The sequence below is a fragment of the Peromyscus californicus genome, unplaced genomic scaffold (genome assembly GCF_007827085.1).
Source record: "Peromyscus californicus insignis strain IS unplaced genomic scaffold, ASM782708v3 Scaffold_19__1_contigs__length_69161282, whole genome shotgun sequence".
Classification (NCBI taxonomy): domain Eukaryota; kingdom Metazoa; phylum Chordata; class Mammalia; order Rodentia; family Cricetidae; genus Peromyscus; species Peromyscus californicus.
Window position 1 is genome coordinate 7,613,070 of NW_026294491.1, and position 24,809 is coordinate 7,637,878.

Genomic DNA, 24,809 nt, shown 5'->3' on the forward strand with positions numbered 1-24,809 from the left:
TGAGGTCCCTGATCCCACAAAGCCGTAGAAATGCCCACCCTGTTCTACCCGCTGACTCAATTAGCCCAGCCAAGTCATTCCTTTGCAAGGTGTGGCCTCTGTGGTACACTGGAGCTAGCTAGGAAGAGGGGCATGATTGCCCATCTCCCAGTCTCTCAGCCATGGCTGTAATTTTAAGAACTCTTTGGTCATGCCCAGGCACTCCCCCCTTTCCAGTACTTTGTTCTTACAAGTGCATTGTCTTCCCACCCAGACACAGCATAACCCCCTGGCATGAGATTCTGTACCCACACTGGGCTAACTTCCTCTGTACCCTCCGATCTGGCCCAGGACGCTTTCCACCTTCCGAGAAGCTGTCCCAGCCCATGGATGGGTAATGCTCATTTGAGGCCCTGTGATGGAGCATGATAGTTCTTGGGTGTTGCCTCTGGACTGCTGCCCTGGGAGGCTCTGTTTAGTGAGCTGAAATGCCAAGCAGAGCGAAGCCGTGGAAAGGGCTTCTTTGGGGGTCAGTTTGAGAACAAACAGTGAGAGAGGGAGCCCAAGGAAGTGGTTTTGCTTGATCTGAGGCTTTTAAAATGTGAGTTACACTCTACAGATCCTCTGCTCAAAGTCCTCCTGAGCTCCTGCCTTGTCTTGGATCAAGGTCAAAGGTGCCCTACATACTTATAACCCAGACCTCTGTTCCCTGTCTCCATCCCTCCCTCCTTCTATCCCTTCTTCTAGCTCAGCTTTAGCTCTCTATAACTTCCTTTTACTTAGACCACAAGCCTCACACTTGTACTTCCTGGAACATACCCCCCCCCCCCCAACACACACACCCTGAAATGTCACTGTGGTTCTCTTTTACCTCTTCTGGCCCTTGCTTACATGTCATGTTTTCAATGATGCCTCCCCATAGTCACCCTAAGCACAAATGGTGACCCATTTTCAAACCCCACTCCAGACCCTACCCCCCTGACCAACTTTTTTCTTGTATCAGCCACAGACATACTCTATTCTCATTATTTATTTGCTTTTATTTATCAGCCACTAGTTAAAATATAAATTGGATACAATCCCATTGCATCCAAAACCTGTGTCCATTTTCACTTCTGTACCTTCATGGCTATCGTAGTGCCCAGTGCTCAGAAAACTTTGGATGGTTGAGTCAGTAATGCTCAGTCCTTCTAGATTCTAAGGAGTCTTATCAGTAGGGCTAATCCATAGAATGTGATGGTTTTCCATGGGTGGGAAGAAAAATAGTGGACAGAACTCCATGCAATTATAATTATGTAATAAAAGATACTGCTATGTGGGCTGGGGATACAGTTCTGATAAATACCTTCCTAGCATGCACCAAGTTCTGGGTTCAGTCCCCAGTACTGGGAATTTTTTTTTTAAGCAGGGTCTTGTGTAGCTCAGGCTGACCTTGAACTTGCTCTATTGCTGAGGATGGCCTTGAATATCTGATCTTTCTACTTCCATCTCCCAAGTGTTGGGATTGCAGCCATATACCACCATGCACCAGCCAGTGATGGGCAGTGTTCTGGAACTGCAAGGCCTTTCCTCCCCTAAGTTGCTTTTGGTCAGAGCGTTTTGTCATAGCAACAGAGATGAAACTTGAACAGACACTCTTTCTTATTTTGAGTGAATTTTCTTATACCGAAGCATTATTGGTGTATAACTTGTCCACGCTTCTCCAGTAGCCATTTTAATGCTTTTTTTGTTTTTAAAACTTAATTATATATATAAATTGTACATGCATGTACATACACACACATACACAATTTTACTTGGGATATATGTTAACAATACTATCTCCTGTTTTCTCATTTGGTTTTGCCCCTGCTTTTGAAGGTGAAGTGTTGCTTGTCATTTGGTTTTACTGTTGTTTTATGTGATCAAATGATGGCATGCGCTGCTGTCTCATCTGGGTCTATAGTAATCGCAACAAGGCCTGTTCTCATATGAGGTCACACGTGAGCAATCCCCTTCTAGTGTTTGCATGGTTTTGTAGTTCCCACTTAACTCTTTAGGCCATCTAGAATTTTTGTGGCATCCAAGTATGGATGAAGCCTCCCCTTTTTCCAAATGACAATCCAGTAATCCTTTATCAGTGATGTGAGATGCTTCCCTAAATGTGGGCAGAACTTTGATGGGTGTGTGGGCCCATGTCTAGACCTCCTTTGCTGTAATGGTCTGTTTAAAGACTCTCATGTTTTATTATCTGGTCAGGTCCCCTCATTGCATCCCTCCCCCTGGTATTTCTCCCAGATATCATTGCATGTTTATTTTTTTCATTATTATGAATAAATATTGGATCCCGAATTTTATTCAATACCTTTCAGTATCTATGGACACATCATATGGTTATCCTCCAAATTGCTAAACAATATATAATGGATCTTCTAATCCAAGTTATCCATTCAATCTTGAAATTGACTACCACTTTTTCCTGGTCTTTTCTTGTTTTTTTTTTTTCACGTGGGTAAACTGTCAACAATTCACTGGGAAGATATTTATACCAAGGCTCATGAATAATGTTGCTCCAGAGCTTGTGTGTGTGTGTGTGTGTGTGTGTGTGTGTGTGTGTGTGTGTGTGTGTGAGATATCTTTACCCAGTTTCATTGCTAATCAATGGTTATGTTTGCTTTATAAAATATTGAGTATTTCCTAATCCCTCAAACAATTTCTGTGCTTAAAAATCGAGTTGTGTTCTCCTGTGAAACCATCAGCACCCAGTGCTTCTTAGTGTTGCTATTTCTTTGCATGTCTAGTCACTTCTATTTCCCTTTGCAATTGAATTTTATAAATTGTATTATCAAAGAAAATCATCTGTTGAATCTGTATTTTTGTGTTTGCTTACACGGAGTTTTGCAAGGTAGTCTGTGCTTGAATGTGTGCATACAGTGCCGAGTACGTACAGTAAAGTGATTGTGGAAGTGTGTGCATACCTCTAGCTCTGTGGGCCTTTGGTCCGAAATCCAATGGCTTGCAGCCACTCTAGTCTCTCTCCAAAAGGAATATTCTAGCTCCCTTAAAATAATTTGTCAAGCAACTATGGCCAGCCACTTTGCTACTGTTAGTCAACGTATCCCCAGAGAAACCAGGGGGGGCCAACTTGACATTAACGCAGGTGTATACCACACCACAAACCAGGGCTCCTCTTGAGCAGGACTCAGCTCAACAGGTCCTCAGTCACTGATGGGAAAAGCACACTGTGGCAAGGAACCAGGCTAATTTGCAAAATGCATGAGGATTGTGGTCATTCTCTAATGTAGTGCTCTGGTAACAGTATGACCTCATGTCTTCTTCCTTTATTCTTTCAGAATTTCATACATGAACACAGTGTATTTTGCTCATATCAACCCTCTGTTCTCCTGTCCAGTCCCTCCCACACCCTCCTACCGTGTCTCCCTCCCATGTCCATTTTTTGATAGAACCCACTAAGTCTAATTAGTGCTTTAGTATGGGCATGAGCGTGGGGCCACCCACTGAAGTGTCAACAGCTTACCACCACCACCCCCAGAATTATCTTTCCCTCCCCCAGCAGCCCTCAGCTGGGAGCTCTTTAGCTGTGGGTGGGTGGGGCCTCATGATCCCCTCCATCCATGCTGCAGTGTTGACTGGCTTGATCCTGGGCAGATCTTGTGCAGGGACCCACAGCTGCCATGAGTTCTTGAGTGCGGTGTCCCCATAGTGCCCAGAAGACGTTGTTTTTGCAGCAGGCATCCCTGGCCGCTGGCTCTTTCAGACCACCCGCTCCCCTCTGCCTGGATGTTTCCTGAGTCTCAGGGAGACGGTGTGATACAGATGTGTGCTTTAGGGCTGGTTGACGGTGTCCACTGTCGTTTCTCTGCGTTTGGGCCAGTCACTGAGCCTCTGGGTTAACCGCCACCCACTGCACAGAGAGGCTCCTCTGGTGAGGACTGAGGACTTCACTAACCTGTCTGTGATGGGAGTTGGGGAGGGACAGGGGGCGCTTCAAAAGTGTTCACCGGGGACCCCCTACCTATCTGCACCAGGAGCTGAAAGGGGGTAACAAAGTCACACCACAGTCTATGATTTCTGTCAGGTAACTCAAGCCCCAAACTGAACCCATGACCACCAACCCCCAGCACCCCCTCCAGCACACCCCTCCCCCGCTTCCATCTCTTCTCTTTCTCAGTAGTGTCCAGGGCATGTAGGACACAATGCAATCTCTCTCACCTCCCCAACCTTATCTAGAGCACCTCTGAAGCCTCAAACAGCATCTTAGAGATCCAGACCCAGTGGGTAAATCCAGGGATGTGTGGATGCAGGCCTGGATCAGGGATGGTGGTGGGATGGGCCAAAGTGACAGGGCAAGTTATAAAACAGATTTGATGGGATTCCCTGAGTATGGAGCAAGGTCTAGAACTTTCTTCTATAGCCTATGTTCATTCATTGCTGCTGATGGGTGGTAGAGAGGGTGTGGGAAGCCCTCTGGCCAGCTCACTCCAGGAAGCCTAAGCTAGCTTCTCCCCAAATGGTGCCAAGATCTTTTTAATCTTTTCTCACACTCCGAGGGAACTGGTAGAGAGCCCTGGGTCTCTCCCACTGATGGACAACTCTTCCCACTGGAGAAGCCTTTTGGCCCGTGACAGCAGTGCACTTAGCTCCTCTGGTCTGGCTGGATTCCCATCCTCCCATTTGGTTCTCCTTGGGGTTCTCCCATCCTTAGTCCCTTCCCGTCTGCGCTTTATCCCCCATTTCTATTTCCTGCTGCGTCCCACAGCTCTGTGTTTGGAAGGTTTCCTGGTCACTGTTTTGGGCCTAATTCTTCCTTTCTCTAGACCCTGAATGTCTGGTGACTAGAATCCTATCCCAGAGTCTCCTGCTCTTAAAGGATAATGTTTTATTTTTTCATTTGCTCCTGCCTCCTGCTCCCTGGTTGTCCCCCAGCGGCCACCAGGAGGCAGTAAACGGTAAGGGACACAGTTTCCCAAGGACAGCCTCTCCTTTCCCACCCCAGCCAGTCTCAGTTCTTCGAGGTCTGTGTAAAATGGTGTGATCTAAGGTGCTGCTGCCATCTCCAGTCGGGAAGGGTGGAGATAACGTAGGCTTCGAGAAGGGGACAGCTTGTGAGGGGAAGTTAGAGTCCCGTGTGGGGTGTGCTGAGGCAGTGGTTGAAGCCCTGAGACAGGAAGGACTCTACAAAGCAGTGGCTTAGTCAGTCTGTGTGGATGTTCCCAGCCAGAGGGATCACCGCTTTATCTGCCTGGCCATGCCGTTCAACAGTAATCTTGCTTCTCCGTAGTCCCATGGGTGTCATGGACCGTGGTGAAGAATTGCCCCCTGTTTATGAGGATCTGCCTTCTGAAGTTCACATCCATAAATCTCTAAGGAGAGAAATTTGTAGAAGGGCACCACAGGTCTTCCTCCTTGGTCTTTGTTTCTGAATCTCAGAAGGTGGTGGTGGGGGAATCACACTGAATTAAATGCTTTAAAATAAGTAAAATCTCTCCCAAGAGGGTAGATATCTTGGTGACAGACGCTATAAAAATGCACAGTGTATTCACATTTTATTATCTAGATTTATAAGGTACCAAAGACTCCGCAAATTCCTCTATCTCGATGTCAGAAGCAGTTATTTATTTTGGCTCTTTTTCTCATTAGTGGGTTATGCATATTTTTCTACCTTCCGAAATTTATCAAGTGCCTCATTACAACTTTTCCATTCATTCCTATGCAGGGCAAATGTAAACATGCTCCTTTTGTAATTAACTGGCAATTTTTGAGTTTTAGATTTTTTTTTAAATTATGCTCATTGATATTTCATGTGATGATCTGGAAATAACTGTGCGCTGATACCTCATTAGGTGTTTGATTGTTTATTTTATAGGCAGTGCTGTCTTTGAATGGCTTTGCATTTTTGTTATTTTCGACTTCCAGCTCCCTGAACCACTAAGCTACAGTGGCCGAATAGCTTCTTTTCTTGCCTTTACTCCAAAGACAAATCTCCAAGAAGTAACTCAGGATCATGACAGTCTTCATGCTTCATCTCAGAGCATCTGTGGAGACTGTTTTCCCTAAAGCCCTTGGGCTTTTGAGGCACGGAGAGGCGAGGGATTTGCAATTCTCCCTCCGAGCCAGCTGACTAGGTGCTTTGCCTTTTGTATCTTTGCAAACATAAAATCACATTGTGGAAAAGGAGCTGTACATCGTACAACCCTGGAATGCTAGGGAATGGTATTCTCTGTCTAATAAAATGGGTGATGAAGGGACCTGGGTGCTTGGCTTGCTGTCATCTAAAGTGGGTCAACTCTTGAGGGGTCCTTAGTAATACCTGTGTTTTGAGGACTCTTCTTAGCCTCATAAAAGAATAAAATTATCCACCGTGAAAGTGGTTTTGTAGGGAGGTGTAGCAGAGGCAGCTGCAGCCTTTCCATCAGGTTCCTCATCCGGGGGCTCCCGTGGACTTACCAGAGCCCTCAGAAAACAGGATGGCCTGCCCATGGTGGCGTACACAGCTGTCGCTGGTGTGCAGAGCGGGCTTAAGACAGCTGAGAGAGCTCCTACAGGCCCTCAGACACAGCAGGTCATTCCACATTTTATTTGTAGATAGACCAGGCAGGACAGAATGACCTTCTTAGCAAGAATGGAAATTTACTGTGGGCTTCTTTCTTTAGCAATAGAAGATCCGTGTTGATGATATAATTACAAAATAGCTTCCTTCGTTTTGAAATTCGACTCTCTGATTCCCCTGTGGTTTGGAGGGATAACATGTAAAGATGTTTGCAATCCATTCCTTGAATTTTGAAGTATGGCACAATATACGGGTTTTTGAAAGCCATGTAAAATATGAGAAAAGTCCAGATAACTCGGAGGGAGGAGGAAAAGCCTATGAAAACACGAATTTAAACTACTAACAGTTAAGGAACCAATGATATATATTTACCTTTTTATATGTGTGTGTGTATATATATATATATATATATATATACATATATATATATATGTGCGTCCATGTTTTTCATCTCTTGTTTTAGGTGGAGAAATGTCAGGAAGTGGAAAAACTTGTAGTAATAATGCTCTAAATGTTTACCATAAGACGGGGCAGATAATTAAATTTTCATGCCCTTTAAATATTGGAGAATTGCTCTCCTTTGTATTTGAAGTTTAATAAGATTCTAACCAACTGGCTTCAGTTCAACAAACAAATATTTATTGAGAACTTACTGTCTGGGCAGCTTGGGAACGTGAAAATGAGGAAGACGCAGTTCTCATCCTCCGAGTTCATTGTCTATTAGGGAAACGGATGGAGGGTAAATACGTAAGACAATCTGATAAACTCTAAAATCAGGTTACATATACATTGCCATGGTGTATATGCCCCATACAGGCAAAAAAAAAAAAAAAAAAAAAAAAAAAGAAACCAAAACTCCAATAAATCCCAATTTTAGAGATCAAAGACAGCCAACAGCAGAGGCCATATTCCAGTTGTGCGTTAGAGGACGTGCTGTTGTGGGGAGGCAGCTTCATCACGGGAGAGAAGGAGGGAACACGGGGAAGAATACAGTGGGCAGTAAGGACCAAGACGCCGTGTATGGAGCAATCACGGAGTGGGGTGAAGAAATAAAAACGTCAGGACATCCAAAATGTCCAGCTCATTCAGAGTGTGGGGAGCAGTGCCAACAGAGAGGAGGTGTGACCCAGGCAGTTTCTGAAGGTTGGTATATTAGGGAAAGAGTCTGGGCTAATTCTGTAGGTGGTAGGGAGGCTGGAGGGATGGACCAGCAGTTAAGAGGACTCGCTGCTCTTTGTAGAGGCCCCGAGTTTGGTTTCTAGCACCCACACTGGGCGGTTTACAACCACCTGTAATTCGGGCTCCCGGGGATCTGATGCCATCCACAGGCACCCGCAGACAGGTGTGCACGCACGCCCAAACACACCTAAATAAAAATAAAAGGAATCTTTTGAAAACAGTAGGGGAGAGGATGGGAATGGATGCTGGAAGTGATGAGGCAGCAGAGCTTGGGAGCCAAGAGCACCTGGAAGTTCCGCCAGAGGAAGCCACGTCTGAGGATTCTAGGTGGCCAGCAGCGAAGATGTTAGGGACAGTTCAGGTGGGGGCAGAGGCGAATGAGGACGGTAGATCTGCCTTGGAAGTGTTTAGTGTAGGACACAGAGGGCTCTAGGGGCGTGGGGAAGTGTGCATGCAGGATGTTCAGGAGAAAGTGGGGGGTTGTGATATTGAGCAGTGCTCTGTAGTGTGTCAGCCGTGGTGGCCTCTCCATTTCTCTGAGAGTGATTCATCACGTCCTTTGTCTTTACTGTACCTACCCCCAGAGGGAGGTGATGGACTCGTGTGAATCACACACAGATCTGAATGTCTGAAACCCCGGGGGTAAAAACTCGTAGATATCAGGCTGTGACGCATTTCCCTCCGTTGACTCCGCAGCCGTCTGCATAGACTTTGCCCGAGTTACTCGTATTTTTCTTAGACTTTATATGACGTTTAAACTTGAATTGTGACCGGTACTGTTGTTATATGTCAAGAGAAGCAACCACACACACACACACACACACACACACACACACACACACACACACACACACACACACACGGATTGCACTCCAAATTCAGGAACGGCTTGCAGATGCTATCTGAACCACTTTATTAGAGTGTTTCTTTCCTTCCTCCTGTGTTCGGTTACATGTGTGTTCCCTAGATTCCTTTTTCCACTGTTAAAATAAATGTATTTTGATACATTCTAAAACCTCCAATATCTAAGTAGGGTTCTCTCTCTCTCTCTCTCTCTCTCTCTCTCTCTCTCTCTCTCTCTCTCTCTCACACACACACACACACACACACACACACACACACAAAATAGGTTTAAGTAATAAATTTTCATTTATTAACAATCAACTTTGGGGACTGGAGAGATGGCTAGGTGGTTAGAAGTGCTTGCTTTTCTTCCAGAAGACCTGAGATTGCCTCCCAGCACCCATGTCAGGCAGGTCACAACTTCCTATTACTCCAGCTCCAGGGAACCTGATGCCCTCTTCTGGCCTCCATTGGCATTACACACACACAGGCAGACATACACACACATGGATGCAAATAACAAGTATTTATTTTTTATGCACGCCTTTAATCCCAGCACTCGGGAGGCAGAGGCAGGTGGATCTCTGTGAGTTTGAGGCCAGCTTGGTCTACAGAGCAAGATCCAGGAAAGGCACAAAGCTACACAAAGAAACCCTGTCTCAAAAAACAAAAACAAAAACAAAAACAAAACAAAACAAAAAAAACCCTCTTATTTTGAAATTCACATATGTAAAGGGTAAGATGGAGACAATTTCCAAACGTTCATTCTAACATGAGCACTCTTACAGCGACCACACGGACAGAAAGCCCAGTGTATAAAATGTGATGCCATGTGCATTTACTGTGGTTACAACTTCCTGTAAGGTTGCATACATGTCTGGGTCCACATGTGGTATTGTACCTGTTCATCATGTCAAATAGAAATGCTGGAGACAGGGTCATGTCCTTCTCTTCAACTCCATTCACAAAGGAGGTCAAACCCCGGCTCTGCAGGATCCTTTGGTTCCTAGAGAACACAGTTCCTCCACAAGTGGAAAGCAGGATACTGCTATCAGGAGCTCCTTGGGTGTCTGACAGTTACTGCATCGGGTTCCACAGAAGGATGTTTAATTCACGCTTAGGAATGCTGAGAGAAAATGGTGTCATTCTCTCCCTTATGTGAAGAAAAACATCAGCCGTCAGCTGAGGGCCTTTCTGGCTGGTGTGGTTTGTAAGGTGTGTTTTAATGTCCCCCAAACATGTGCCATTGAATCATCTCTGACAAGTTCTTTGCACTTGAGATGGGCTTTGCCTATGGAGGTAGGAGGGTGTCTATTTCTAAAACAGAAGATGGTTTGGCAATTTTGTTATAAAATCATATGTTCCTAGTACACCATCTTGAAAGTCATACCTTCTGAGACTAAACAATACAGAAGAATATGAAAGAAAAAGTAATGGTTATAGAAAAAGCTTATCATGCAGAAATACCACTGTCAAAATATGCTTCTAGACCCTTCTATATTCTAAAATATACCTTTTTAGTACCTCTACACAAAATACTAAATAAATAAAGATAGGAGCCTAGTTACTTGTTTTGTTTGCTTTCTTGTTTGTTTGGTTTTGTGGGTTTGTTGTTGTCTGAGATAGGGTCTCTGTAGTCTGGAGTATGCTGGAACCCGCTATGAACACCAGGTTGGACTTAGGCTCATGACTGTTTTCCTGCCTCAGCCTGCCAGGTGCTGGGATCATAGACATGAACCAGCCTGGGTTCATAACTGGTTTTTGTAGCACCCTATTTTATTCTGAATTCTAGATGACATCTCACTTTAACAATGAAGCTAGAACTACTTCCTCATTTTTATCAAATATATAGCTTTTTATAGGTCTTTAGTTGGATTTATTGTTAGAAATACAGTTACACGATTATTTATTTAAAAACCTCTTTATTGCATTTGGAGTATATATGGAGTAAATATAAAAGAATATTTAAACTGTTTAAAATAAGAAGAATCAACATAAGATGTTGCCATTCTTTTGCTTTTAAAAATAGTGTGTGTGTGCGTGTGTGCGTGTGTGTGTGTGTGTGTGTGTGTGTGTGTGTGTGTGTGTGTGTGGTATGAGCATATGTGCACAAGTGTGTATGGTGTGTGCATGTGTGCCTTGTGGGTTCACTTGCCCATGTATGGAGGTTAGGCGTCAACATCAGGATGTCTTCCTCAATCATCATCTACCTTATTTTTTAGACATCTCTCTAAACCTGGAGCTTGCCATTTTGGCTAGACTGACTAGCCAATGAGCCCCGGAGATCTGCCTGTCTCCACCCCCAACACCAGGACTACAGACACACAGAACCATGCCGGGTTTTCAGTGTGAGTGCTGAAGAGCAACGTCAGGACCTCGAGCTTCCATAGCAAACTTGTCGTCCGCCGAGCCATCTTCCCAGTCCCAGATGTTGCTATTTTTATACCGCTTTTTTTCCTGTTTCCCTTTCCCCTCCTCTTCGGCCCTTTGCCGATTCTATTTCTCCTCTCTCCAAATCTGAAAGTCATACATTTATTTTAAATGATCATAACTGCTTCTGAGTCCAGCTCCAGGGGACCCAACACTCTTTCTGGCCTCTCTGAGCCCTACCCTCACATATGTATATATACACAGACACACTAACATATACACATAGATATAAATAAGCAAATAAATTCTTAAGGAAAATTAACCCATAGCACTCCCCTCCTGACATTTCAGGATTTTAATTTTATCTTGTTTTTTAGCCCCACAACTAGTCTTATAGTTGTTGTTTACCCTACAGTACTTGTTTAGGTTCAGCCAAGCATTGGCCCATTCTTTTCTACATTTCAAAACTTGCAGGGAATTGCCTTTCTCCTCTCTGAACTGTGATGTTTAGAATCTTCTCAAGCAGCAGCCCGATGATGGCTCACTCTTCTGTGCTTCTCCAAAGATATATTATTGTTGTCCTCCTTGGTTTTCTTTTAAATCCTTTTAACAAAGTAATCTGACCCTTAAAATCCCTAAGTTTAAATGGAGAATAAAAATAGAGTAAGTTTACAGAATTGTGTGAGCATCCCCACAGTGAAAATCTAGGCCATCTCTATCCCCCAGAAAGAAACCATGTACCCGTTTGTAGTTAATCTCCACTCCTACATCCAGCTCCCATGCAACTGATGACCTGTTTTCTTGTCCCCTCCCCTTGACATTTCCTATGCTGACGTACCCAGCATTTTATGTGGGTGCTGGGGATTTGAACTCGGCTCCTCATGCTTGTACCATAAGCGCTTTACCAACTGAGTCATCTCTTCAGGCCCCAAGGAGTGAACCTTCAAGATGGGCAGCTGCATTTGAGTAGGTGGGACAGATGGACAGCAGTAGATCACCATGGGAACCAGAAAACCAAACAGACCAGACCAGAGAGATTTGAGTAGCACATAATCCAACGAGGGAAAAAAAAAAAGATGGTTCTGTTCCATGTAGTGGACTGTCATATTCTGATAGATGGCTTGTGCGCAGTTCTTGAGCTGGGGAGGATAGACGTTGTACTCATGTCCAGCGCAAGCTGCTGTGTAAGCAAGAGACAGTCAAGGTAATTTGGGTCACCAAAGGCACTTAAGGAATCTCTTTATCTGGAGGTGAAGCACTACCACTGTGATGCTCTTGACGCCATATTAGAAGCCAGCAGAAACCCAAGTGTTCCCGTTCCTGCAGGTTGATGGTGAAGTTTCTTTTCTTTCCTCCTTTCCCCCCTCCCCTTCCTTTTTCTTGCAGCTGGCTTTGTTTTAAGAGATCCCACGCTTTAGCTTGGGGGCTTATCTCCAAGGCTGTGTTTGCCTTCCTCATTCTGAGCGGTCGGTCACTCTTTCCGTCAGGTATCAGAGTAACACGGCTTCTGATGTCCTTGAAACCATCACCAACATTCAACCCAAAGAGAGCGGTGGTGGTGTGGGCGAGACGCGGGAGGCCATTGTCTACAGGCTGTCTGAGGACATGCTGAGCAAGCTGCCGCCTGACTATGTGCCTCATGAGGTAAGACATACCCTTCCTGCTGGGCGAGATCCTGGGAGGTGGGGCGTGCTCCCCCCCCCCCCCCCCCCCGTATACCACATACCATCCATGTGGAGGTCAGAGTACACCCTACAAAAGTTGTCTGTCTCCTCCCATCGTGTGGGTCCTAGGGATCAAACTCAGGTGGTTTAGGCTGCAAGCATCTTTACCCCTGGAGCCATCTCACCAACCCTTCTTGTATTTGATAGAAGCATGTTATTGGAAAACGAAATCTGTAAATTGAGACCCAATTATGCCATTAGCTTCCACAGTACAAATGGAGTCCCATTACTGTAGACAGCTGCTCCCAGAAGCATTGTGAGAAGCATGCAAGAGACCACAGCAAGTCTTTGATTTTATTAATAAACAGTTTAAGCTGAACTATAATCATGCATGAAATATAGTCAGCATTAAAATTATACTCTTTTCTAGGGTGTTCCCCTTCTGTTACAATTATTATTATATTTTAATTATGAAGAAATAGGTCATGATATATTGCCTGGGCCAGCCTAGAATTCTTGGGTGCAAGTGATCCCCCTGACTTGGCCTCCTGAGTAGCTGGGACTATAGGTCCAAGTTATGCTCAACAAGGTTCTCTATTAAAACCTGGAGCTGGGAACTGGAGAGACAGCTCAGCAGTTAAAAGGACTTGCTGTTCTATCAGAGGTCCTGGGTTCAGTTCTCAGCACTCACATCAGGTGGTTCACAACTCCAGTTCCAGGGAACCTGATTCCCTTCTTCTGACCTCTACAGGCACCTGCGTGTGCATGGTACACATACATATATGCCAGGATGTTCCTCATGTCCTGTTTGTGGGACTGAAGTGGTCTTTTTATAACGTCTTGTTCCCCAAAGAGTGAATTGCCACAGGGTCGTCATGAACAGAGGATGCTGTGTGTGCCGTCCTAGGCTGACATGTTCAGGATGGAGACAGAGCAGAGCACTGGAGACTGAAAACACAATAGGAATGTGGCTCGGTTGGCAGAGTGTGTGCCCAGCATACATCAGGCCCTGCGTTGGATTCCCAGCCCTGCATGAACCGGGTGTGGTGGTGCACACCTGTAATCCTAGCACTCAGGAGGTCGAGGCAGGAGCATCAGAAGTTCAAAGTCGTCCTTAGCTCTATCGCAAGTTTAATGCCAGCCTGAGATCCTAGTTCTTAATAAAATAAAATAAAACGAAGGTTTTTAGGTGCTAAAATTTAGAGACTGGAGAGGTGGCTCATTGGTTTAGAACACTTGGCAGCTCTGACAGAGGACCTGGGTTCCGTTCCCAGGACCCATGTAGGGCAACTCAAAACCACTTGTAACTTCAGTCCTGGGGAATCTTCTGACTGCTGGAGATACACACCCATACATGCACATACAATGCGTGCACACACACACACACACACACACACACACACACACACACACACACACTTTTTTTAAAAATGTAAATGATGGAGTTGGAGACACCCAGAAGTTAGTATGTGGGACTGAGAGCCCTGGTCCTCCACTGGTTGGCGGGATTGTGATGTTGGTGTTATCTGCTCTGCCCTGCTCAGGTGGCCCCACTCAGGCCAGTGGCTTTTATGCAGTTGTTTTCTCTGTTCATCCGTGACTCCCTGGGGATGTCACAGCTGCTGTACAGTGGAGATGCTTGCAGCTGGAAGAACTTTACCATCCCATGGCACAGGAAGGGCTGTAGGCAAGAGGGTCCCTCAGCTGCTAGCCTCCTCATGGTTCTTTGGAGTCCTCCTTGGGTCACATCTTCTACTTTGTGTCTCCATCACCCTTCCACTCCCAGAACCTCTTGGACTGTGGCCATCAGAAAGTTCAAGACCTCTCATGGGTTCCTGCTGGTTTCTGTAGTCAATCTCTTCTTGGCATGTGTCACTAAACCGAAATGTGAATGTATATTGGCTTATTAATTAATTAATCATTATATTTTATAGTTCCCACCATGGGAGGCTTTGGTATTGATCTCTTTCATGTGGTCAATAAATGATATGCCAACAGGAACAAGTGATAGGTCACTTAGTGGCTCTCCCACGAAGCCAAATATTTTCACTGATTAGATTAGGGAAAGCCATTTTTAGCCTCCATAGCTGAGGCAACCATGATCTGCAGTTAATTGTATTCACCGGTAACTGTTCTGTAAAGATTTGGGCTGTATTAACTTTTTGTGACATTTCTAATAACAACTCTGTAAGGGTAATGGGAACAAAAAGTCCTGCTGTACTCTTGTGAAGGTTAGATTGCAAAAGAATATTGAGCTGACACTTAATACATTTGAAAGAGGAAATAGGTACGATTTTATTTCAGCTTTTTAAAGAACATTTCCAATTATCAACTAAGTGCAATCAGTAGGATATAAAAATCATTTAAGTTGAACAGAAGTTTTTGAAGCTCAGAAAATGGGAGATTTAACAGCCAGTCTGGTTCTGCAAGAGATAGTTTCTAGTTCATTGGGTCTAGTGGAGACTCAGCCAGAGAAAGAGAAAGAATAGAGAATGGGAGAGGTCATTTGGAAGGGAAATGATGAACGACTCTCTAAAAAAAATTATTGTATGCTATCCTTTGTTTTAGGTGAAAGCTCGGCTGATGAAGATGGGACACCTTAATTCAATGAACATATTTCTTAGACAAGAGATTGACAGAATGCAGAAAGTCATTTCCATACTCCGAAGTAGCCTGAGTGATCTCAAATTGGCTATTGAAGGGACAATCATCATGAGTGAGGTAAGCGCCTCCCTCTTCTGGTTTCCTCTCTTTCTTTCTTTCTTTCTTTCTTTCTTTCTTTCTTTCTTTCTTTCTTTCTTTCTTTCTTTCTTTCTTTGACAACCTCAAATGTCATTCCTCAGTCACTATTTATTTATTTGTTTGTTTTTTGAAACAGGGTCTCAGCCCTGGATGTCCTAGAACTAGCTCTATAGACCAGGCTGGCCTTGAACTCACAGAGACAGACACTTTTACTTGTGAGGCAGTCTCTCGCTGGGACCTGTGTCTCACCCAGTGATCTGGCCAGTGATCACTAGAGATCCTCTTGTCTCTGCCTCTCCAGTACTGGGATTATAATGCACACTCCCACACTCAGATATTTTTATGTGGGTTCTGAGAGTCTCAGGTCCTCATTCTTGAAAGGTAATCAGTTTACTAACAGAACTATCTTCCCAGCTCCTCAATAATGTTTCCTATTCATGTATTTCTAAAGCCATTATTTTTTAATATTTATTCATATTTTTATGTATGAGTGTTTTGCCTGCATATATGTACATGCACTATATATGTGCAGTACCTACTGATACTAGAGGAGGGTACCATATCCCCTGGAACTAGAGTTACAGACAATTGTGAGCCACCATGTGGGTGCTGGGAACCGAACCCAGGTCCTCCAAAAGAGCAGCAGGTACTCTTAACTGCTGAGCCATCTCCAGCTCACAAAGCCACTATTTTTAAAAGATATGATTTTCCATTTTAATCATGTATATGTCTGTGTGTCTGTGTGTCTGTGTGTAGTATATGCACATGAGCACAGGTGCCTGTGGAGGCCAGAAGAGGGCGTTGACCCCCTGAAGCTGGAATTGCAGGTAGTCATGAGCCACTTGACACGGATGCTGGGAACCAAACTCAGGTTCTCTGCAAGAGAAACATGTGATCTTTGGTGCCTAGCCATGTCTCCCACTTCCTTAGTCACACATCTTACCCTTGTCTTCTTCAGAACTTGAGAGATGCGCTGGACAACATGTACGATGCTCGCATACCTCAGCTCTGGAAGAGGGTGTCCTGGGATTCCTCCACCCTCGGCTTCTGGTTCACTGAGCTTCTGGAGAGGAACTCTCAGTTTTCAACGTGGATATTTGAAGGGAGGCCTAACGTGTTCTGGATGACTGGTTTCTTTAACCCCCAAGGTAGGTGCTCCCAGGGGAGTGGGCTGACTTAGAAGTTCATGAGCAGCTGGATGGCAGCATTGCATGCTGAAGGTATACTCCATAAAGCCGTGTGGTCCTACAGCTGGCAGGTGCTGGGTACAGCCTTCCAGAGGTCCAAGAATACACAGAAGCCTTTAAAATCCTTTCTGTCACTTTCTTCCCACTGTGTAGTGGCAAACCCCCTCCCCCCCCCCCCCCCCCCCCCCCCGCTTTCCTGTTCACCTTCGTGAGTAAGCTATGGCCTGTGGTGAAAGGGTTAAAAAAAAATCTTCTCTCAAACTTCAGTTTTTAACTGTTGATGGGAAAGTCAAAACAGGGCTAAGGAGATAGATCATTTGGGAATGTGCTTGCCATACAGGCATGAGGATCTGAGTTTGATTCTCAGCACCTGTCAATAAATCCAGTCCTGGTGGTGCTGGGAGGCTTCAGACAGGAGGATTCTGGGGGCTTGGTGGCCAGCCAGGCTAGTCAAATAGACACACTCCAGGTTCCGTGAGAGACTTCATCTAAGAGAATGAGGCGAGGGCGATGACCCCACTGTTCGCACTGGCTGCTCTTGCAAAGGACCCAGGATTTGTTCTCAGCATCCACACAGTGGTTCACAACCATCTGTAGCTTCAGCTCCAGGGGACCCAACATGCTCTCCTGACCTCTGCTTGAACCGGGTCCACATGTGATGTACATACATCCAGCAAAACACTCATATACATAAAATAAAAATAAAGAGATCCCTAAAATGTTGAAAAATAAGGTGGAAATAGAGGAAGATGCCTGACATTGACCTTTGACCACCATTCATATGTGCACACACTGTAACGTGCCCACACACACAAATAATGGATAATAAATAAAATAAAGGCAAAGTATGAGACTCTGGAGATGTGCCCCAAATTGCTCATTTAGGTTAGAAAATTAAGCTTGGAAAAAATTGAGTGAGCTTTGGCCGGGAGGGTAGGGGTAGAGGGTAGAGGGTTCTTTCTCCCCTCTCCCTGAAAGCACACTGCTGTTCTGCGTCATCCATTCCTGCATTTTAGAAACATTCTCCGAGAAAGTTGTTGACTTGATGTCATGGAGCTTGTAGGGTCTAGAGAGCTAGCAACATTTTGTGTCATCACGGTGTAGGTAGTTTTACTTCAAATCATTCTCAGCTAGAGGAAGGGATTTGGATGTCTATATGCTTGGAACTCCAATAGCTTCACCTGTCAGTGAGTTAAGAAGCATTCATTCAAGCTGGGCCGTGATGGCGCACACCTTTAATCCCAGCACTCGGGAGGCAGAAACAGGTGGGTCTCTCTGCGAGTTTGAGGCCAGCCTGGTCTACACAGTGAGTTCCAGGACAGCCAGGGCTGTTACACAGAGAAATCCTGTCTCAGAAAGAAAAAAAAAAAGAAGCATCCATTCTTACTGATTTGAGAGGAATCACTGCTACATACAGCAATATGGGTAAACTCATAAATAATGTTGAGTGAAGGCAACCCAGTGGAAACTGCAGCACCCTGTAGGAGCCCATCTGTACGAAGGCCAAGGATGGGCACAGTGAATGCAGGGTGATGGAAGACAGGATCATGGTCTCCCCTTTTATGAAGGCACAGCAGGACTTCCTGGGGTCTGGGATGTACTGTTTCTCACCCTGCATGTGGGTGACATGGCTCTTTCCTTGGTGACAATCTACTGAGCAGTACACTCTGTACACTCAGTTACTTCTTAGAAGTAGAATTTAAGCAACTATCATGCCTTTAAAGCATGCATTCCTTTGTCCTCTGTGTATATGTGTTCATTTGTTGGATGTACATTCTTTTTTAGATGAATTAATTAGTGTGTGTGTGTGTGTGTGTGTGTGTGTGTGTGTGTGTGTGAGGGGGGGGGGCATATATGCCATTGTGTGTAGGGAGAGTCAGGACAACTTTGTGGAATTGGTTCTCTCCTATCTTGATGTGGCTTGTGAGGATTGAACTCAGGTCATAAGGCTTGCTCAGCAAGTGCTATACTTACTGAGCAATCTTGCCAGTTTCTGCTCCATGCATTTCCAAGTGCCTTAACATTTTCTCAATTTATAGCATGAACCATGGCTATTTCTACCTCCACAAGTTACACAGAGTAATAGATCCAGGGTATCTGATGCCCTCTTCTGGCCTCCGCAGGCACTGTACCCACGTGCACAGATACAAATACACACATAATTAAAACTAAAAAATAAATATTTTAAAGATTTATTCTTATTTTACGTGTATACGTGTGGGCCTGAGTGCATGTAAGTGCACCACCTGTGGGCAGGTGCCCACAGAGAGTGTTGGCTCACCAAAGCTGTAGTTACAGGCAGTTGGAAGCCACTCAGTGTAGTTATTAGGCACTAAGCCTGGATCTTCTATAAGAATAGCCAGTGCTCTGAACCACTGAGTAATCTCAGTAGCCCCTAAATTCTTTTTGAAAAATTTGAATATAGATGGGCATGTCGGTACCACCCACCAACAAGACAAAACCCTTTTTCATCCTTTACTTCTGCGTCCATGGGAGACTCTTGATGGTTTCTCTCAAGGCTGCATCTTAGAAAGTCCATGCTGAATTCAAGCCAGCACCCTACCCTTTGCAGACACACACAGTCTCACACACCCACACCCTTATCTATGATCGCTTTCTTCTTGCTGCTTAGCAGCCTGGAGGTCACCTCTTTCTGCACAGAAATCACATCCATGCTTCCTTTTCCTCCTCCTGGCAGAAGGGACAAATTACTTTCCCGTTCCACATCAGTTGGTCATATCTGACAAACGGAGAGCTTCTCGGCCTCTTCCCTCCTGACGTGGGTCTGCAGGCAGTGTCCGAACAGATCCGGGTTCTCCGACATTAACAATGGATCCTCCAGTAGGAACTCACCTCCCGAGTCTTGCGTCTTCTTCCCAAGTCACTGCGATAAAAATCACCGCATTCTTTTAGTTCAAAACATTTAAGGGGATGGCGTTAAAAATAACACCCCACACATTTAAGTAAAAAAGCACACATTTGTGCTGTCCACAAAGAGGGTAAAGTTTACCACAACTCCAAGGAGTTTGAGGCCTGGCAAGTGAGCTCAGAGGGTAAAGGCCCTTGCTGCCAAGGCTGACGACCTGAATTCAAACTGCAGGACCCACACTGTGGAAAGAGAATAAACTGCAGTAAGTTGTCCTTTGACCCCCACACCTGTGTCCTGTGTCGTGCACCCCCCACGATAAATGAACGGAATGAATTTAAATTAAATTTATTCACATGTGAACATTTTTATCACCTCATAATACTTCTGTCTTGGGTATCTTACTCTGTGTGTGGTATATTTCCCATCAGGCCCGTTCTTCTCAGACTTAGGTGACTTGAGGTCCGTGCTACCATAACGACAGGTGACGTCCTTCATTTGCCCCCCTCCCACAACCCCCCACCCCCCCCGCACCCCCGCACCCCCCCATCCCACCCACCCCATCCTGTCAACATCCCAGCCAGCACTGTTTGCAGCATCCCTCACTTGTCTTGTGACTGGCTTGATTTTTATTTTATTTTATTTTATTTTTGGTCTGGCATATTTGAAGAGGCTGAGTCATACACTACAGAGCCTCACCTGGTATTTTCAGGCCCCTTCACAATTATTTCTGTGGCCATTGATGAGCTCAGCCACGTGGACAATTAGACTGGATGATTAAAATGGTCAAGCGCGCCGCATCGGTGACCCTGTTCTGTTTGTCTTGATGGCACTGTGTCTTCACTGGGTGGGGGTACTCTCCACTGGATCCTGCAGACCCGGAGAGCCTGTTTCTTTCATTAGCTTGCCCTGGCAGGTTTGAGCAAATGGAATTCTCAAACTCTTTAAGGCTGTGATTCTCAGAGCCCTCAAAGGAATTTTTTTGGTCTCCCTCCTGCCCCCTATACCATTCTCAGGGCATTATGTACACATGATTTGTATTCTGGTGTGTGTGTGTCCCCTGTATATGGGGATGTGTCTAAACCAGTAGGGATGAAATATAGGGAGGCGGACTTCAAGCTCAGACACCGACTCCTTTGTGATGCCTTCAAATTAATAGTCACATTTTGTCGTTTAATGCTGGGAATGACTCATAGGTGTGCTAATGACATGATGGTGGAGGCTGGCCATGCTCCCTGGGCCTCGCACCTCTGTATTAGATTGAACCCCACAGCAACAATCATTTTCCAAATGCTTAATTCAGTCTGGAGCTTGGTGCCATTTAGATACCTTTGTTTTGGTTCCTGTGTCTCCCTAAGCCATACCGGTCACTTGCGGCAGATATCAATACCAACTTTCTCGTTCACGTCAACCAAGATTTTTCACCTAGAAGGGCTGTCGCCGAAGCAAAGAGATGGGTCATTTTTGTCCCGTTTTCTTGCCCCTCCCCACCGTGTGTGTGTGTGTGTGTGTGTGTGTGTGTGTGTGTGTGTGTGTGTGTGTGTTCGAGAGAGAGTGTTTTCAGAGCAATGCAATTCAGAATGCTCTTTTTGAGAACAGCTCCAAGAGCTGCTGTTTGTCAAGGTGGAGAGTGGGCCAAGGGTTAATAGACTTTCGGGATTGGAAAGGAACCAGGAGAAGCTTCTTGTCTCGTGTCAGTTCTTTGGCTGTTTCCTCGTGCTCCTGCAGAGGGACCCGCTGCACTCAGTGAAAAGCCTCTGCGGGGGTGACAGGCGCTTCTGCCTGCCTTTGGCCGAGAGGAGCCTTTAGGCACTGGCCTTGGTCATAGTCACGGCCACATCTCCTAAAATCCTAGTCTTGCCCATGGCTACCAATGATTTAGTCCCTTGTAATTGGGCCAGCCATCAGAAACTACCAAAGTCACTCTCTCCAAGGCCACCTGCATCCACCTAATGACATTTCTGCTGACTTCATTCCCTTGACTGTAGCTAGGATGTCAAGTCTGGATTCTCTCTGTCTCTGTCTCTGTCTCTTTATCTGTCTCTGTCTGTCTCTGTCTCTGTCTCTGTCTGTCTCTGTCTCTCTGTCTCTCTCTGTCTCTCTCTGTCTCTCTCTGTCTCTCTCTGTCTCTCTCTCTCTCTCTGTCTCTCTCTCTCTCTCTGTCTCTCTGTCTCTCTCTCTCTCTCTCTCTCTCTCTCTCTCTCTCTCTCTCTCGTGCCACGTGCATGCTGGTGTCCACACAGGCCAGAAGGGGGCATCTGATACCCCTCCTCAAGGTGGAATTATAGGTTGTAGGTTCTGGGAACCGAACTCCAGTCCTCTGTACCTCCCTAAGAGCAGTAAGTGCTGGTAAACTCTTTTAGACCTTGGCTTCCCTCTGTGCCCTTCCTTGGTTCTCTTCCTGCCCCTCGGCCATCTTTGTGACTTTTCCCAGGCAGGCTCTGCCTTTGGGCTCGGCCGCTTCTTCTCACAGGTGTGGCTGTTCATCTCTCTGTGTGACTGACTCAATGTCAACAGCCACTGTAGGAAGTTCTGTTCTCCCGTGACCCCCTCAATGCACAGCCTGGCCATCTTTCCCCTAAGCCATCCTCATGAGGATTCTGCTGCCCCCTCGGGCATCATCCTCCAGAACACACAAACTTGGACCCTCCACCAAATAGCTTGGAAAAGGGGAAGCAGGAACACACGGGTCGCAGAAGAGACAGAGAAGGGAAGGTCATAAGTAATAACAGAGGCTGCCAGAGGTCAAGCCAGATGAGCTCCAAAGGGCTAGATGGATTTCTCAGTAAGATCACAGTTGGCATAGAAGTCCCTAGGGTGCAGGTGGGAACTTGAGGGGTCAGATTTTAAGATGAGTGAGTGAATCAAGGAAGTGGAGGGGGCCAGGGAGAGAGAGAAAGAGAATTTATATGGATGATTTGCTGGGAACTCTGAAGAAATCAGACTTTGAAGAAAAGAAATACATCAGAGGATATTTGCGAGAAGGAAGGATTTTCTTTCTCTCTTAACGATAAGAGTAGACCACTCAAATGCTGCTGGAGGGAAGGAGGAGGGGGCACAGAGGGAGAGAGAGAGGGACTGTAAGGATACCATCCAGGGGTTAGAAAAGGTGGGAGGGATGTGTCTGTCAGTGGAGAGACTCTGTGGGGCCTGTGGATGGGTTCCTGGACACCTCTCCAGTTATAACAAGAACAACAGGGAAGGACTGGCCATAGATGCTGTGCTGGATGGATGGTTGTGTGTCAACTTGACACAAGCTAGAATCATCCCAGAGGAGGGAGCCTCAATTGAGAAAATGCCTCCATAAGATCGAGCTGTAGGCAAGCCTGTAGAGCATTTTCTTAATTAGTGATTGATGGAGGAGGGCTCAGCTCATTGTGGGTGGTGCCATCCCTGGGCTGGTGGTCCTGGGTTCTGTAGAAAAGCAGGCTGAGCAAGCCAGTAAGCAGCACCCTTCCGTGGCCTCTGTATCAGCTCCTGATCCCAGGTTCCTGACCTGATTGAGCTCCTGGCCTGACTTCCTTGAATGATGAATAATGATGTGGAAATGTAAGCCAAAAACCCTTTCCTGCCCAAGTTGCTTTTTGGTCATGGTGTTTTCGTCACAGCAATAGAAACCCTGACTAAGACAGATGCTCACAGTGGATAACAGTCCAGTCTTGGTGCTAAGAGGTGAAGGGAATTTCCCATCCTCCACTTAAAGGCAGGGGCAGGATTATCTTGGGAGCAAGAAAATGTTGGGGGCAAGAATTTCAGGAAAGTGACAGAAGCTGGGGGAAGAGGGCTGGTGGGGACAAGGAAGGACTTCAGGGGCTTCTGCACAGCAGCTGTATGGTACTTGCTGGTATCCCCCAGCAGTGAGGTCCTGCTGTAAGAAGGGGGTCTCGCCGGGCGGTGGTGGCGCACGCCTTTAATCCCAGCACTCGAGAGGCAGAGCCAGGCGGATCGTTGTGAGTTCGAGGCCAGCCTGGACTACCAAGTGAGTTCCAGGAAAGGCGCAAATACACAGAGAAACCCTGTCTCGAAAAACCAAAAAAAAAAAAAAGAAGGGGGTCTCTTCTCCAAGTTTGTCTGTGTTTGGGGCTTTGTCTGACATGCAATGAGAAGGGAGGATCTAATAAGGCAGGGAAGAAAGGAGGTGGAGTTGATTAGTTACAAATGTTGTGGTCCGGGCCAGCAAGATGGCTCCACTTGCCACCAAGCCTGATGACCTGAGTTTGTCCCTTGGAACCTACACGGTTGAAGGAGACAGCTGATATCCACACATTGTCCTCTGACCTTCACGCATGCATCACAGCACATACATGTGTGTGCCTGCCTCCCTCCCCACCCCCCCACACATACAAAATAAAATAAATAAATATAGAAGTGATGAGGTCAGGAGCGGAGAGGCCAGACTGCTGGAGGGACCCTGAAGACGAACAGAGAGGTTGAGGAAATGACCCAGTAAAGTGCTTGAGATGCAAGCATGAGGACCTGGGTTCAATGCCCAGCACCCACAAAGAAGGCTGAGGACCTTGGCCCAGACCTAGCATCCCTTCACCCGGCATGCAGAGACAAGGAAGATCCATGGGGCTTGCTGGCCAGCTAGTCCAGCTCCATCAGTGAACTCCTGGTTCAAGGGAGAGTTCCTGTCTCAAAATGTAAAGTAGAGAGCAATTGAGGTAAATGCATGACATTGGCTTCTGGCCTTTGCATACACCTCTCTCCCTCCCCCCTACCCCCCACACACGGAGCAGATGTTGGTGGGTTACTGAAATGATTGGGGACAGATGGCAGGGATGGGGAAGGGAAGAAGGGCTGGTTGCCCCAGCCTGTGGTTGTCAGGGCAGCAGAGAGGTTCTCATGATGGGTGGAGGAATGACTGGGAAGTGCTTATGTGTCCAGGGTTGATTCCCGTAAAAGCAAAAAGGTAGAGAGCCTATTTTGTGTGGAAATGGAACCATGCCGGAGGGCATAATGGGAAGGTTTGGAGGGAGAGAAGAATTGATACTGGAGGGGTCCCAGGAAAACCACTTGCTCCGAGAGAAGGCTGGCTGTGTCAGGAGTTAAACTTCCGAACACCAGCCATTTGGGGTGGAGGGTCCCAGCCTTACTGTGTTCATGGATTCCGACAGAGCCTGTCATTTAGAGGAGTGACACAGAGTACCCGTGTTCTCTAGAGTCCCTGCAGAGAGCCAGCTCATCCCACTGACAGCCTTCCAGATACTTGACTTGTGCTCAGAAGTGTTTCCCTTCCCCTTTGTCCACCCGGTTCTTAAAATAAATGTGGGTCGGGGGCCGGCAAGTGGCCTATCCTGCGAGAGCGTTTGACAGAGTGGCAGTCCTCAGGCCTGCCTTCCACGGCAGAATCATCTGGGACATTTTTAATACATACTAATGGCTGGGGCCCAAAACCAATCGTGTCTTAATCTCAGGGGTTAAGACCT

General features: G+C 46.1%; 1 protein-coding gene across 1 annotated transcript in view; it reads left to right on the forward strand.

The window, feature by feature from the left end:
• Window positions 1-24,809, forward strand: part of Dnah8 (dynein axonemal heavy chain 8) — a 227,096-nt gene that overhangs the window by 191,767 nt on the left and 10,520 nt on the right. Inside the window, exons 85-87 of the mRNA XM_052744492.1 lie at window positions 12,409-12,565; window positions 15,154-15,306; window positions 16,286-16,475. Of these exons, the coding sequence (XP_052600452.1) occupies window positions 12,409-12,565; window positions 15,154-15,306; window positions 16,286-16,475 (500 nt within the window). The remainder of the gene's footprint in view (window positions 1-12,408; window positions 12,566-15,153; window positions 15,307-16,285; window positions 16,476-24,809) is intronic.